The following is a 14,628-nucleotide window of genomic DNA, read 5'->3' on the forward strand; positions in this document are numbered from 1 at the left end:
GTCCAACGTCCTATTAAGACACTTTATGTTAGTGTTTCCTTTATTTTGACAGTTACCTGTAGTTTCAAGTGAAATGTTCAAAGTTGGGGACCCCCCCCCCACACACACACACACAATTGTTTTATTTTTTATTGTCACATTCACAGGATAGGTGCAGTGAAATGTGTTGTTTTACAGGGTCAGCCCAAATAGTACAGCGCCCCTGAACCATATTAGGGTTAAGTGCCTCAATATGCAATCAATGTGCATTAGTTACTTCTTTGTCCATATTTAACAAAATAAATATATTTTACTGTACATATTAACTCAAATGGAATATGTGCCAACACAAACTGGATACAACGATCCAGTCTCTGTTTCGTTCCATATAGAATAAGATGCTGTTGTATTGGAAGGAGACACCAGGGAGCAGTGTTTAGCTTTAAGTAGGACCACATTTATTCTCTGGGGTCTCACAACATTTCTCACTGACATTACACACCACAAGACCTTTCTCAACCCAGGTATTTCCAAAGGTTGTAGGAAACACATGATCCATAAAACTAATGGACACATGTGAACGGGTTGCCTCTTCAAACTGCTATGGGCCTATTGTATAGATATTCCTTCATAAATGTTCCACTTCATGGTTGGTTGATGACTTCAAATGACATGGCTGCTACAGGCCTACATTTTCAACATGTTTAGCTGAGCCATTAAGGACAGGATAAGTAGTCAAGAACAGTAAGAACTGGAAAATCCAACTGCATCTCATACAGTCATCTCTGTCTTTCCATCTCTACCACAGTGTTACATGGCATGGTTAGACCACTGAAGGTTGAAGATGTGGTGATGACTCAAGTATGGACACAGTCGTACACCTGTACACTGTAACATTATGACATGTCTCAACATGCTGTTTTAATCTAAGGCCTAAGTCAGTATGTGTCCCAAATCACACCCTATTTCCTATATATAGTGCACTATTTTTGACCAGAGCCCTATGGCCAAAAGTAGTGCACTATATAGGGAATGTGATGCCATTTGGGACTTTATGATCACAGAATTAGACATTCTTATGATTGAAATTAGACCTGTAGAAACACCAGCCAAGTTCATACCAGAACAGTGACACAAGTGTGTTTGATTAAACAAACATTTGGATCATTGTAGAGATGATTACTGAGGGGGATGGGGATCAATATCCTATTAGCTGCTCATCTAACCCCCTTCACACGCACCCTACTTGGTTTGTAAATGTACTTGTCCCCAGTACATGGGTTGGAAACTTCCAGAGAGAGAAAGGCCATGAATCAACGAAACAACAGATATACTGAGCTGCTTGCATCACCCCCAGCCAGCACCCAGAGCCCCCACCTCCACTTCCTCTTCAGTTTACTAATATACAACACACGCCTGCACCGGGGGAGACCTCAAAGAGATGCTTCTTCGAATAGGACAAAGGAGAGAGGAAAGAACAAGACAAAGACAGAAAGAAAAAAGCTGCACTGGAGAGCGTGAGTGTGTGTGAATGAGTGATTGAAAGTATTGTATGAACATATACAGTACCATTCAAGGGTTTTTCTTTATTTGTACTATTTTCTACATTGTAGAATAATAGTGAAGACATCAAAACTATGAAATAACACATATGGAATCATGTTGTAACCAAAAAAGTGTTAAAAAAGTAGCCACCCTTTGCCTTGACGACAGCTTTGCACACTCTTGGGATTCTCTCAACCAGCTTAATGAGGTAGTCACCTGGATTGCATTTCAATTAACAGGTGTGCCTTGTTAAAAGTTAATGTGTGGAATTTCTTCCCTTCTTAATGTGTTTGAGCCAATCAGTTCTGTTGTGACAAGGTAGGGTTGGTATACAGAATATAGCCCTATTTGGTAAAAGACCAAGTCCATGTTATGGCAAGAACAGCTCAAATAAGCAAAGAGAAATGGTGTAGACAACAGGTGTAGACCTTACAGTGAAATGCTTTCAAGCCCTTAACCAACAATGCTTTAAGAAGTTTTAAGAAAGAAATAGATAAAATTAACTAATAATTACACGGCAGCAGTAAAATAACAATAGCGATGCCATATACAGGGGTTACTGGTACAGAGTCAATGTGCGGGGGCACCGGTTAGTCGAGGTAATTGAGGTATAGATAAAAAACAGAGATGAGCAGCAGCATAAAAGAGGGGTCTGGGTAGCCCTTTGATTAGCTGTTCAGGAGTCTTATGACTTAGAGGTAGACCCTGTTAAGAATATTTTTGGACCTAGACTTGGCGCTCCAGTACCGCTTGCTGTGCGGTAGTAGAGAGAACAGTCCATGACTAGGGTGGCTAGAGTCTTTGACCATTTTTAAGGCCTTCCTCTGACACCGCCTGGTATAGAGGTCCTGGATGGCAGAAAGCTTGGCCCCCAGTGATGTACTGGGCCTTACGCAATACTCTCTCTAGTGCCTTGAGGTCAGAGGCCGAGCAGTTGCCATACCAGGCAATGATGCAACCAGTCAGGATGCTCTCAATGGTGCAGCTGTAGAACCTTTTGAGGATCTTTTCAGTCTCCTGGGGGGGAATAGGCTTTGTCGTGCCCTCTTTACGACTGTCTTAGTGTGTTTGGACCATGATAGTTTGTTGGTGATGTGGACACCAAGGAACTTGAAGCTCTCAACCTGCTCCACTGCTGCCCTATCGATGAGAATGGGGGCGTGCTCTGTCCTCATTTTCCTGTAGTCCACAAACATCTCCTTTGTCTCAATCACGTTGAGAGAGAGGTTGTTGTCCTGGCACCACACGGCCAGGTCTCTGACCTCCTCCCTATAGGCTGTCTCATTGTTGTTGGTGATCAGGCCTACCACTGTTGTGTTGTCAGCAAACTTAATGATGGTGTTGGAGTCGTGCCTGGCCATGCAGTCATGAGTGAACAGGGAGTACAGGAGGGGACTGAGCACGCACCCCTGAGGGGCCCCCGTGTTGAGGATCAGCTGGCGGATGTGTTGTTACCTACCCTTACCACCTAGGGGCGGCTCGTCAGGAAGTCCAGGATCCAGTTGCAGAGAGAGGTGTTAAGTCCCAGGGTCCTTAGCTTAGTGATGAGCTTTGAGGGCGCTATGGTGTTGAATGCTGAGCTGTAGTCAATGAATAGCATTCTCACATAGGTGTTCCTTTTGTCCAGGTGGGAAAGGAAAGTGTTGAGTGCAATAGAGATTGTATCGTCTGTGGATCTGTTGGCACGGTATGCAAATTGGAGTGGGTCTAGGTTTTCTGGGATGATGGTGTTGATGTGAGCCATGACCAGCCTTTCAAAGCACTTCATTGCTCCAGACGTGAGTGCTACGGGTCAGTAGTCATTTAGGCAGTTTACCTTAGTTTTCTTGGGCACAGGTACTATGGTGGTCTGCTTGAAACATGTTGTTATTACAGACTCAGTCAGGGACAGGATGAAAATGTCAGTGAAGACATTTGCCAGTTGGTCAGCGCATGTTCGGAGTACACGTACTGGTAATCCGTCTGGCCCTGCGGCCTTGTGAATGTTGACCTGTTTTAAGGTCTTACTCATATCGGGTACGGAGAGCGTGATCACACAGTCGTCCAGAACAGCTGATGTTCTCATGCATGCTTCAGTGTTACTTGCCACGAAGCGAGCATAGAAGTAAATTAGCTTGTCTGGTAGGCTCGTGTCACTGCGCAGCTCGCGGCTGTACTTCCCTTTGTAGTATGTAATAGTTACTTCAAGAAAATCCGGAAAATGTTAAGAACTTTGAAAGTTTCTTCAAGTGCAGTCACAAAAACCATCAAGCGCTATGATGAGACTGGCTCTCATGAGGACCCCCACATGAGAGGAAGAACCAGAGTTACCTTTGCTGCAGAGGATAAGTTCATTAAAGTTACCGGCCTCAGAAATCTGTAATTAACTCCAACTCAGATTGCAGCCCAAATAAACGCTTCACAGAGTTCAAGTAACAGACACATCTCAACGTCAACTGTTAAGAGGCGACTGCGTGAATCAGGGCTTAATGGTCGAATTGCTACAAAGAAAAAGGACACATATGAAGAAGTGCCTTGCTTGGGCCAAGAAACATGCGCAATGGACATTAGATCAGTGGAAATCTGTCCTTTGGAGATTTTTATTTTTTAACATGACAATGACCCAACACACCTCCAGAGTGTGTAAGGGCTATTTGACCAAAAGGATCAAATAAAATCAAATGTATTTATAAAGCCCTTCTTACATCAGCTGATATCTTAAAGTGCTGTACAGAAACCCAGCCTAAAACCCCAAACAGCAAGGTGTAGAAGCACGGTGGCTAGGAAAAACTCCCTAGAAAGGCCAGAACCTAGGAAGAAACCTAGAGAGGAATGGCTATGAGGGGTGGCCAGTCCTCTTCTGGCTGTGCCGGGTGGAGATTATAACAGAACATGGCCAAGATGTTCAAATGTTCATATGAGAGTGATGGAGTGCTGCATCAGATGACCAGGCCTCCACAATCAGCCGACCTCAACCCAATTGAGATGGTTTGGGATGAGTTGGTGAAGCTGGTTGAAAGAATGCCAAGAGTGTGCAAAGCTGTCATCAAGGCAAAGGGTGGCTACTGTGAAGAATCTCAAATTGATTTGTTTAACACTTTTTTGGTCACTAAATGATTCCGTGTGTTTTTTCATAGTTTTGATGTCTTCACTATTATTCTACAATGTAGAAAATAGTTTAAAAAATTAAGAAAAACCCTTGAATGAGTAGGTGTGTCCAAACTTTTGACTGGTACTGTAGGTACAGTATTTGTATAACGTGAGTGTGAATGCATGTGATTGTATGGTATACATTTTTCATTTAACCTTTATTTTAACAGGGATTCATATTGAGATCCAGGTCTCTTTTACAAATGAGCCCTGCAGAACGGAAACAGAATACACACATCCAATACAAAATGCAGAGCCGGTTAGGAAAGACATTGGAAATGCATTTTGTTACGTGTTTTCAATCAATGAGGTCAGATACTTTTGGTAGGGAAGTATTATCAAAGTTGTGATCAAATGTGGTTAGCATTGCTCTAAAACCTGCACAGTGCAGTCTTATCACCTCTGTCACCAGTAAACAAGTTAATCAGGTCAGGGAAACAAGATAATAATCTCTATGTGAACACAGGTCATATACTGTCATATACTCAGGTCGCATACCTTACTCTTATCTATTACCGTTGATTTGAGACCTCTGAGGTATTTTTCCTAAATGTCAGTAAAATGGAGCAGAAATGCAAAGACACTGTATAAGGGGGATTATATGCTTCACTGTAATGCAGGGGGTTGGTGTGGATGGGGGGACGGTGAAAAGAGAAGTGGTTTTCACCTCGTGTGGTCGCAGGCTGACTGTCTAAAATGCAACTGAGTGGGTGCAGCATCCGCTGCTACTGAAGCCACGCTCTAGACTCAATTCCAGCACAGAAGCCCTTTAGTTACATGATGACTCTGTATGTCTGTTTGTGATTTCATTCCTGCATGCATATACTTTTGTGGATCAATTAAAGTAACAGAAAATGCTCACACAGAATCGTTATTTATTTGAATATTTGCAGGATAGAATATACAAAATACACAGCATGTGTTACAGCTATAGCCTACTGCTTGCATAGCGTTGGCGTCCAAGAAGTAGAAAAAAAATATATTATTTTTTATTTCTCACTATATATGGAAATTGATAAGTCGTGTTTATCAGAATATGGAGGACAATGACTACTTTACATTTGTATAAAATGCTAAATAAATATAAAACCCCAAAAGGTGAAATACATGTCGAGGGTATTGAAATTAGTTAATTACTAGGTCATTTTATGGAGGGTATACAAAGAGGGAAATAGATAGTCTAACATTTGACCTTATCATGAACACTATGCAGTGGTTTACATGCAATTTACCTGAATATCAGGTATTCTTAAATCGTTTCAATAATGTAGAATATATCTACTTGTCTCTATTTCGAATTATCTAAATATCTTAATATTTTTCTACATTATCTATATTATGTATTTCCTTATACTATTATGGATATATTATTTTTAATCAGATCAATATAACAAACAAGTAAGAGTATAAAGAGCTGATGTCTGTAAATATGCATTGAACCCTAGCATACAGAGGTAATATTCATACAGTTTTTTTGTTCTTGTTCTTGAGGGCGGACTATCAACATAATGTGTTACCTCCTGACCAAAACCCCCATCAATAACAACAACACTACTTACAAAAGAGAAGTAACACTGAGTGAATACAAACATCCCTAATAATGTTAACTCCAGAATATTCAGCACTTTCACCACCAACACTGATAAAAAAAAATGTTTTATTCTACATAAGCAAAATCAATCAATATATTATAATTTATCCGATTTTATGATTTACCTTAGCAACAGGGCCGGATTAATGCAGGGGTTTACCGGGGCTGAAACATCTGCGTCCAGGCCCATTGGGGGCCCAAGAGGCAGCAATTCATTTTTTTGTTTTTAAATAAATGTTTAACTATTAAGGAAATATATACTGTATATATATATATATATATATATTATATGTAGTATATATTATATACGTAGAATATAGATTATACTTTTTCACTACAACCGCCAATCACAGGAAGACTCAGGACCCTGCTCTCAATAAGTCTAGCTGCTGCTGCCTGCTTCTGCCTGCTGCTGCCTGCTGCTGCCTGCTGCTGCCGCTCTGCTAATCATCAGGTGGGGGGAGGAGAGGAGGTAGGGGGTCCCCTGTCTTGATTGGGTAATTGATTAATAAAAAAATATAAATAATAACTGCATAATAAATAAATAGGACTAGTCAATTGTGTGAGTCAAAGACTGGGCCCAAGAGGCAAAAAATAATAATACTTTTTATTTTATATATATATTTTTTATCCAACCACAGGCGCCCGCTCTCAATGTTCAAAATACACCAGAGAGCATAATTTAGCCGCAGAGGATAAATCATTTATAAAGAAATAACTGTGAATTAAGTTTTATCACAAGCGCATACAGATATCTTCCAAAATTAAGGAAACACCAACAAAAAGTGTCTTAAAAGGGAGCTGCGCCACCATGAGCTGCCAGAACAGCTTCAATGCTCCTTGGCATAGATTATACATGTGGCTCTAAACCATGCCAGGAAAATGCACCCCACACCATAACATACTGTATCCCTTGTATCCCTTGTTTACTCATGTGTTTCCTTTACTTTGGCAGTTACTGGTATGCCTACAGTCAGGAAGGTCATGCGCCCCAAATAGGCTACAGCTTGTTGCTTTTTGGCCATAGATATATACTCCATTGAAGTGATTTGTAACCTCTTACCCTGGCAATTTTACTGTTAAACTCATGGGTACACCAGCAATGGATGCCAGTTCTGACTTGAATGGGAACTGTCATCTATGGATTGTATTTCTATGGTTGGGAAGCAGCTGTCAGTTTTCAGATTTCAAAATAAAATTGTGGGAAGAACGCACAGTTTGGAAAGCAAATGCTTACTGGTGAAAAGAGAAGACTAATCTGTCTATAGAACCAATAAAAAAAATGTCTTAACAACTCCCAATTTTTAGCTAACAGCAGCACTGTTTTTCAAAGTAGCTCATCTTGAGATAGGCTATTGCCACAACTAGCGCATCAGCCCTCACCGTGAGAAGCCTATGGCTTCATCTTCATCATTAGCTGAATCAGTGTGCCACTCAACATTTTATTTAGTAACCTACTGTAACCTATGATATACAGTATATACTGTATATATATTGCCTCCTAATATTGTACAATCCGTGTGTCGCTTCATTGGCCTGGGCTATTGTTTGTTTGAATTCAAGACCAGATTGATCTCAGTTTGTCAGTGTCAGAGTAGCCAGTCATTTCAGTCAGTTGTGTGGTAATAAAAAGATTCAACTAATGTCTTTAGGTCATGTAAATGACGTAAAACTGCATGAAATGCGTTTTTTAAAAGGCGGATTCTTTTACGACCCTGCTAAAAACAATCCCCATGTGAGGAAATCCTAAAAACCCCTCTGCTCAACTGTAGCCTAGTGTATGGCACATGGCAAATGTTATTATGGCTTTATTATAAAGGGGATTTTCTTCAACAGTCAATTTTCCACGCATCGAATTGCATCTTGATGCAAGGATTTGTTTAAAGAAAATGATGGTGTGCCGGGAAGGGGGAAGGCCCTGCGTAGCAATATTACATGTAAATTAGCCTACAGTATTATTATTCCTTAAACCAATGATAATCAGCCAGCTATCTAAAAAAAAGTATCTTCATCATCAACCCCAGGCTTATTATATCATATAGATACCAAACACGTTCTCTGTGGAAGAGTGTATCCGAACTTGAGTGACATTTTTCACTTTGACAAAGATGGAGTCATCTTTAAAGAAGTGGAACACCCCTCCCAGGTAGCTGTTTGATGAGGATATCATTTTCCCAGACTTGGGGTAATATCTCCTGGACTTAAGGAGTTCAATGTCCTTCCTAAGGTACCGTGGAGTAGTTCTGCAGACCGAGTGTGTGAATGCAACATCGACCTCACTGAAGAAGATCTTAGAGTAGACGTAGTAGTAGCCTTCCTTCTGGATGACAAGCTTGCCATCTTTATACTCCATTTCATGGAGGAGCGGTTCTGTCTGCATATCCCATACCATGACTCCATCTCCATGGGGTGCTTGAGGTCCAGCTGGAGAACAAATACAGGACAATATGTGGGAAAAGTTCTGTCGTAAGAGCTCATTTTAATTTATCTTCATGTACTATTTCAAACAGCATACTATCTGATGACTACTACATACTTCTATTTCACCCTCTTCTGTCATGACCAAATATTCATATAAAGGGTTGTGTGTAGTTGCAATGGCCTGGTGATAATGGTCTTACCTGTCAGATGTGCAACAGGTTTTGAAGGCAACACAATCGGGTTTGGTCTTGAAGTTGGGGGCACCTCCTTCGGAATGTCCTCTTGGTCTGTTTTGGGAACAAAGTTCATGTTGATGTGATGTGCATTTTAGAAAGTGAATGATTCAGAAATGCATTTATCAAATGTGTACAAAATACTCAGTCGGGATACAATATATACAGTGTATTTTTCTACCAAAGATGAGTCCCTTGTCATTTTGTCACAGTGTTTGAACAAGAGAAGAAGATACGGTCTGGGACATACCTTGGATACTCATACCAGCTGACCCTGACACCGCCTGCAATTGAGAATAGAGATATCATCATAGTGAACAGAGAGGTTTGTGGTAATACAGTACAGGCATGTGTGAGAATGTTCATTTGTTCCTATTTAAGTGGTTCTTTGGGCCTTCACCAATGTGACCTTTACATTTTATTAGATGATACGCAGGAAAGATAAACAGAACAGCTTATGGTTTCTGTTAATTAAGCAAAGTAGATCACCCATCCCATCCCAGACCACCCCACCCCTTGTCTTCCCCTGTCAGTACATGTGCATGCAGCGAGACTAGGTTAGCTCTATCCTCTTCCAATAAACCACCGCACCCTTGCCACCAGATTGGGTCAGGGGAAATGATGTCACATGAAGCTCAACATAACCACAAACACCTGACCAACGAACCATTTCTATGGAACACGGAATGCTGGCCCCTGCTCCAGCAAGGTACGTCACGGAACATTCATATTCTCCGAAATGATGCCCAATTCTGAGATACTTCTCCATCTCAACTGTTGCCAAATGTACAAGAATGAATAAAACTGTTTAATGCGTATATCAAGGGGAATCCCAACTCAAACTTTGGACAGAAACTGCTGACCATGACAGAACTTGACTATGTGGTCATGAGACCTGTTTGTACGTAAAGCAAAATTGACATGACAAAAAAGCTATATCATGGTGAATAATGCACTGGTAACTCGGAAGTTAATATTTGATTCTGTTCCCTATCGACTTGGAAAATTATTTCACAATTAGAGTCTAACAAAACAACCAATTGTAGCATGGTTCCAATATTTCAAGTGACAAATCACCACACATTACTCTATTTTCAACCAGGATAATGCCATAATAAAATGGAGTAAAGGAACAAATGCAAAAAGCCAACAGTAAATTACTACATTGTACAAAATACATTAAAATTGGATAACCAAATGTGACTTATTAAATAATAATTTATTAATTTAATGTAGTATGTTGGGTTTTTAAAGTATTGTCTTAATGTAACTGTGCATTCTGCCTAATTTCAGTCTTGTCGACTGCGACTATGAAGTAAATCAAATCAAGTAATTATTTCCCATATGATGATGCAAATGGATTGTACATTCTTTTTGAGAGAGAGAAAGAACACATCAACTAACGACACCGAAAATGTATTCACTTTCATTTTGGAATGAAAGAAAGATGTTTCTGAGAATAGTGTACACGTTGTGGGGTTGAGCGCAAGACAGAGATTGGGGAAAATAAAACAGTGAGAGATGAAAGAACACAGTAGAAAGAATACATAGTTGTTACTAGATTTATGTAGTGTGAGAGAGAGAGATGTGTGAAGAGAGACTCTCAGGTGTTGAGGGAGACGGAACAGAGATGCAGACGGGTAGACAGCCACCTCATGGTGATAATACTCACAGATCCCTGTTTGGAGTAGAGGTGGTAGATGAAGCAGGCCTCTATGGCCAAGCCACACAAAGCCAGACCAACCAGCAAGAACAGCAGGCTTTGGGCCGCACCACCCCGACCAGGAGGTCTCGGTTTGGGGGGCAGCGGTGGGTAGGCTGCATGGCTATCCACCATGAACACGGAGGGGTACGGGACACCACCCTCAGCCATGATCTCTCCGATCAGAGATTATAAGGAACTGAAAAAGGATCCTCCAAGAGGAAGTCAAGTAGTATCCGAGCGAGGTCCACGCCCCAGGGGTCCCGGCACACAACGAGAGACACAGAGAGATTTTTTCCCAGAGCAAGACCAAGCACTAGTGTGGGTTGTACAGTATGACTCCTCAGGTCGTCTTGTCAGCAGACAAGACAAGACACACAGTAGTGGAAGAAAACTTCCAGATAAGAGAAATGTGGAAATCCTTCACAGAAACGACCACCTCCCCAAAGAGCAGTCACAGAAAGCAAAATGTGTCTTAACCAAAATAAATCTTGACAGAGAGAGAACAGTTACTGGTGTTAAGTTTCAATCAGTCAGATCGAGCGAGGCAAATGCAAAAGAGCATCTTAAAGAGTGGCCATGCACTGAGTATGATCACCTCCCCACTACACTACATACACCCTCCTACTCTAGCCTACTACAGCATACATGGAGTTTCGCAATCATTTGTCTCTCTGTTCACACTTCCTCTCACTTACTCTCAGCCACTCTCATGCTGAGTATCTGATCTGGTAGAGAGTGGTCTGCTGTCTACTCTACCAGCAAAAACAATAAAATCATGATAAGACCAATATATTCATGTACCTTTACAGCGCAGCTTCTAGTAAAAAAAAAAAAAAACATACGCTTCATTGTATTGTTATTCTTGTGTTGTTAAGACTTTTCATGGTCATTTTTTTTACCACATGCTTTGTCAAGATCATTCTTTGCCCGCCATGACATTGAAAGGTTGGGAGTTCGATCCCCGGTCAAGTCATACCAAAGACTGGAAAAATGCGTCTCTGCTTGCCACTTGTAGATGGTTTGGGGTTTACTTTGTCAGGAAGTGGATAAAAGGTACACAGCAGGAGTGTCCATATTTAGCTTCAGCATGCTCTCTAAGGTGTGTTCTAAAAGTAATTTTCAACTCTTTAACTTTTCAATTACCCACTAGAGAAAAGAATCTACAACTAATCATATATTCATAATCATATTCAGATGTAGGATCAACACCCTTTCCAAACCCCCTTAGCTATCAGGCTGGGGCAGTACAAATCTGATCTTAGATCAGTGGCAAACAGTAAACCTCATCCAAAACTAACAAGAGCACATTGCAATAACAATGTAAAGCTTTCCCTTGGTAATAGCACCACCCACAGCCTCTCTGACCATAATGTACACATCTAAAAAAACATTCTGTATGTGATATAACTAAAACGTACAACAAGTTCTCCTTAAAAATGGTATGTACACGACATATGCTGTATGTGTGTACATATTTTTGTATGTTTACTACTGGGTATGCTGTGTATGCTATTGTGTATGTGTGTTATGATCTAGACAACTTTTATGTGATGTGTATGTTTTTATTGATTCTATGGAATCCAGGACTCCTTGGAATACTGTGGAAATTGTTACTGAGTGGACAATTCTGGCCAAAAAAAACTGTATGAAATGAGTGTCCAGTGAGCAAAATGATGTTGGAAAGAAGTTGAAAAGACATAATTACGGACGTTGAAGTCACGTTCATTTTCAGTTCTAAGTGAAAGTTGAAAACGTATTTTACAGACATCGAAAATACGTATTTTACGGACATTGATAAAAATGTGGTTAGTCCAGACAGGACGAAATCTGAACCAAACATAGGCCCGCCCAGAGCTGACCAAATCTTAAGAAATCATAGATGTCCATGTTTGGGCCAAATCAAGGGTGGTCCAGAGCGGACCAAATCTGAACCAATTATATACGTTTATTTTAGGGCCAAATCAAGGCCGGTCTGGAAATGAACTTCTGTTGATGTTGAAATCAAGACCAAGATGGACTGACCAAATTTCACCAAATTTTCAACATCCATGGACATCCTACGTCAGTCAGTGCTTACTGGATGTGTTCATCTCTGTGTGTGCATGTGTGCGTGTGTGCGTGTGTGCATTTGTGCGTGTGTGCGTGTGTGCGCGTGTGTGTGTGTGTGTGTGTGTGTGTGTGTGTGTGTGTGTGTGTGTGTGTGTGTGTGTGTGTGTGTGTGTGTGTGTGTGTGTGTGTGTGTGTGTGTGTGTGTGTGTGTGTACGCGTTTAACTGTACTTGTGGGGACCAGAATAGAATAGTAAACAAACAAACATTTGACCAACTGGGGTCATTTTGTTAGTCCCCACAAGGTCAAATGCTATTTCTAAGGGGTTTATTTGGGGTTGATGTTAGAATTAGGTGTAGGAGATACGGTTTGGGTTAGGAGCTAGGTTTAGGTTTAGGGTTAGGATTAAGGTTATGTTTTGGGGTTAAGGTTAGGGTTAGAGTTAAAATTAGGATCAGGGTTAGGTTAGGGCAGGGGTTCCCCAACTTTTTTTATATAAAAAAAAAACCTGTGACCCCACCATGTAAAAAAAGGGTGATATAATCAAAAGCCAATGTTTACTTTTTTTAACCTCTCTAGGGTACGTGGGACGGTAGTGTCCCACCTGGCCAAAATCTGGTGAAATTGCAGAGCTTGAAATTCTAAAATACTCAATTCAAATATTTAACATTCTTGAAAATATATGTGTTATACATCAAAATAAAGCTTAACTTCTTGTTAATCCAGCTGCTGTGTCAGATTTCAAAAAAGCAAACCATGCAATTATCTGAGGACAGCGCCCCGCATACAAAACCATGAAAAATATATTTCAAACAGGCAGGTGCGCCATAAAAGTCTGAAAAAGCGATATAATTAATGCCATACCTTTGAAGATCTTCTTCTGTTGGCACTCCAAAATGTCCCAGAAACGTCACAAATGGTCCTTTTGTTCGATAATGTCCTTCTTTATGTCCCAAAAATGTCCATTTATTTGGCGTGTTTGATTCAGAAATACACCGGTTTCAACTCGCCCAACATGCCTACAAAGTATCTAATAAGTTACCTATTAACTTGGTCCAAACATTTCAAACAACATTCCTAATCCAACCTCAGGTACCCTAAAACGTAAATAATCGATCAAATTTAAGACGGAATAAACTGTTTCTAATACCAGATAAAAACAACGTGGAGCGCGCTCCTGTTTACGCGCACCAAAACAGTAGAGTCCACCTGGAGTGACACTTACAATGAATAGGACTACTTCTTCATTTCTCAAAAGAAAAACATAGAACAATTTCTAAAGACTGTTGACATCTAGTGGAAGCCATAGGAACTGCAACCAGGTTCCTAATAATAAGGGTATCCCATAGAAACCCATTGGAAAATCCTATGCCCACAATTTTTTTCCCCCTTGGATGGTTTGTCCTCTGGGTTTCGCCTGCCAAATCAGTTATGTTATACTCACAGACATTATTTTAACAGTTTTAGAAACTTTAGAGTGTTTTCTATCCAAATCTGTCAATTATATGGATATCATAGCTTTTGGGCCTGCGTAACAGGCAGTTTACTTTGGGCACGCTTTTCATCCGGATGTCAAAATACTGCCCCCTACCCCAGAGAGGTTTTAAATGGGGCTATGACAGTCTTACAAATCAGTCTGACAGTACTTTTGAAAGTATGCTATAACTTCAATTTCTCAAACATATGACTATTTTACACCATTTGAAAGATAAGACTCTCGTTAATCCAACCACATTGTCCGATTTCAAAAAGGCTTTACAGCGAAAGAAAACATTAGATTATGTTAGGAGAGTACCCAGCCAAAAATAATCAGACAGCCATTTTCAAAGCAAGCATATATGTCACAAAAACCCAAAACACAGCTAAATGCAGCACTAACCTTTGATGATCTTCATCAGATGACACTCCTAGGACATTATGTTATACAATACATGCATGTTTTGTTCAATCAAGTTCATATTTATATCAAAAAACAGC

General features: G+C 40.5%; 1 protein-coding gene across 1 annotated transcript; it reads right to left on the reverse strand.

Moving 5' to 3' along the window:
- Positions 1-5,511: 5,511 nt before the first annotated feature.
- Positions 5,512-12,750, reverse strand: tnfsf14 (TNF superfamily member 14). The gene is made up of 4 exons (XM_014203231.2): positions 10,571-12,750; positions 9,149-9,182; positions 8,866-8,952; positions 5,512-8,668 (listed from the first exon to the last, which is right to left on the reverse strand). Exons 1-4 carry the CDS (start codon positions 10,769-10,771, stop codon positions 8,274-8,276), a joined length of 717 nt encoding a protein of 238 aa, XP_014058706.1. The 5' UTR covers positions 10,772-12,750; the 3' UTR covers positions 5,512-8,273.
- Positions 12,751-14,628: the final 1,878 nt, after the last annotated feature.

Source organism: Salmo salar, chromosome ssa06, assembly GCF_905237065.1.
Source record: "Salmo salar chromosome ssa06, Ssal_v3.1, whole genome shotgun sequence".
Taxonomy (NCBI): Eukaryota; Metazoa; Chordata; class Actinopteri; order Salmoniformes; family Salmonidae; genus Salmo; species Salmo salar.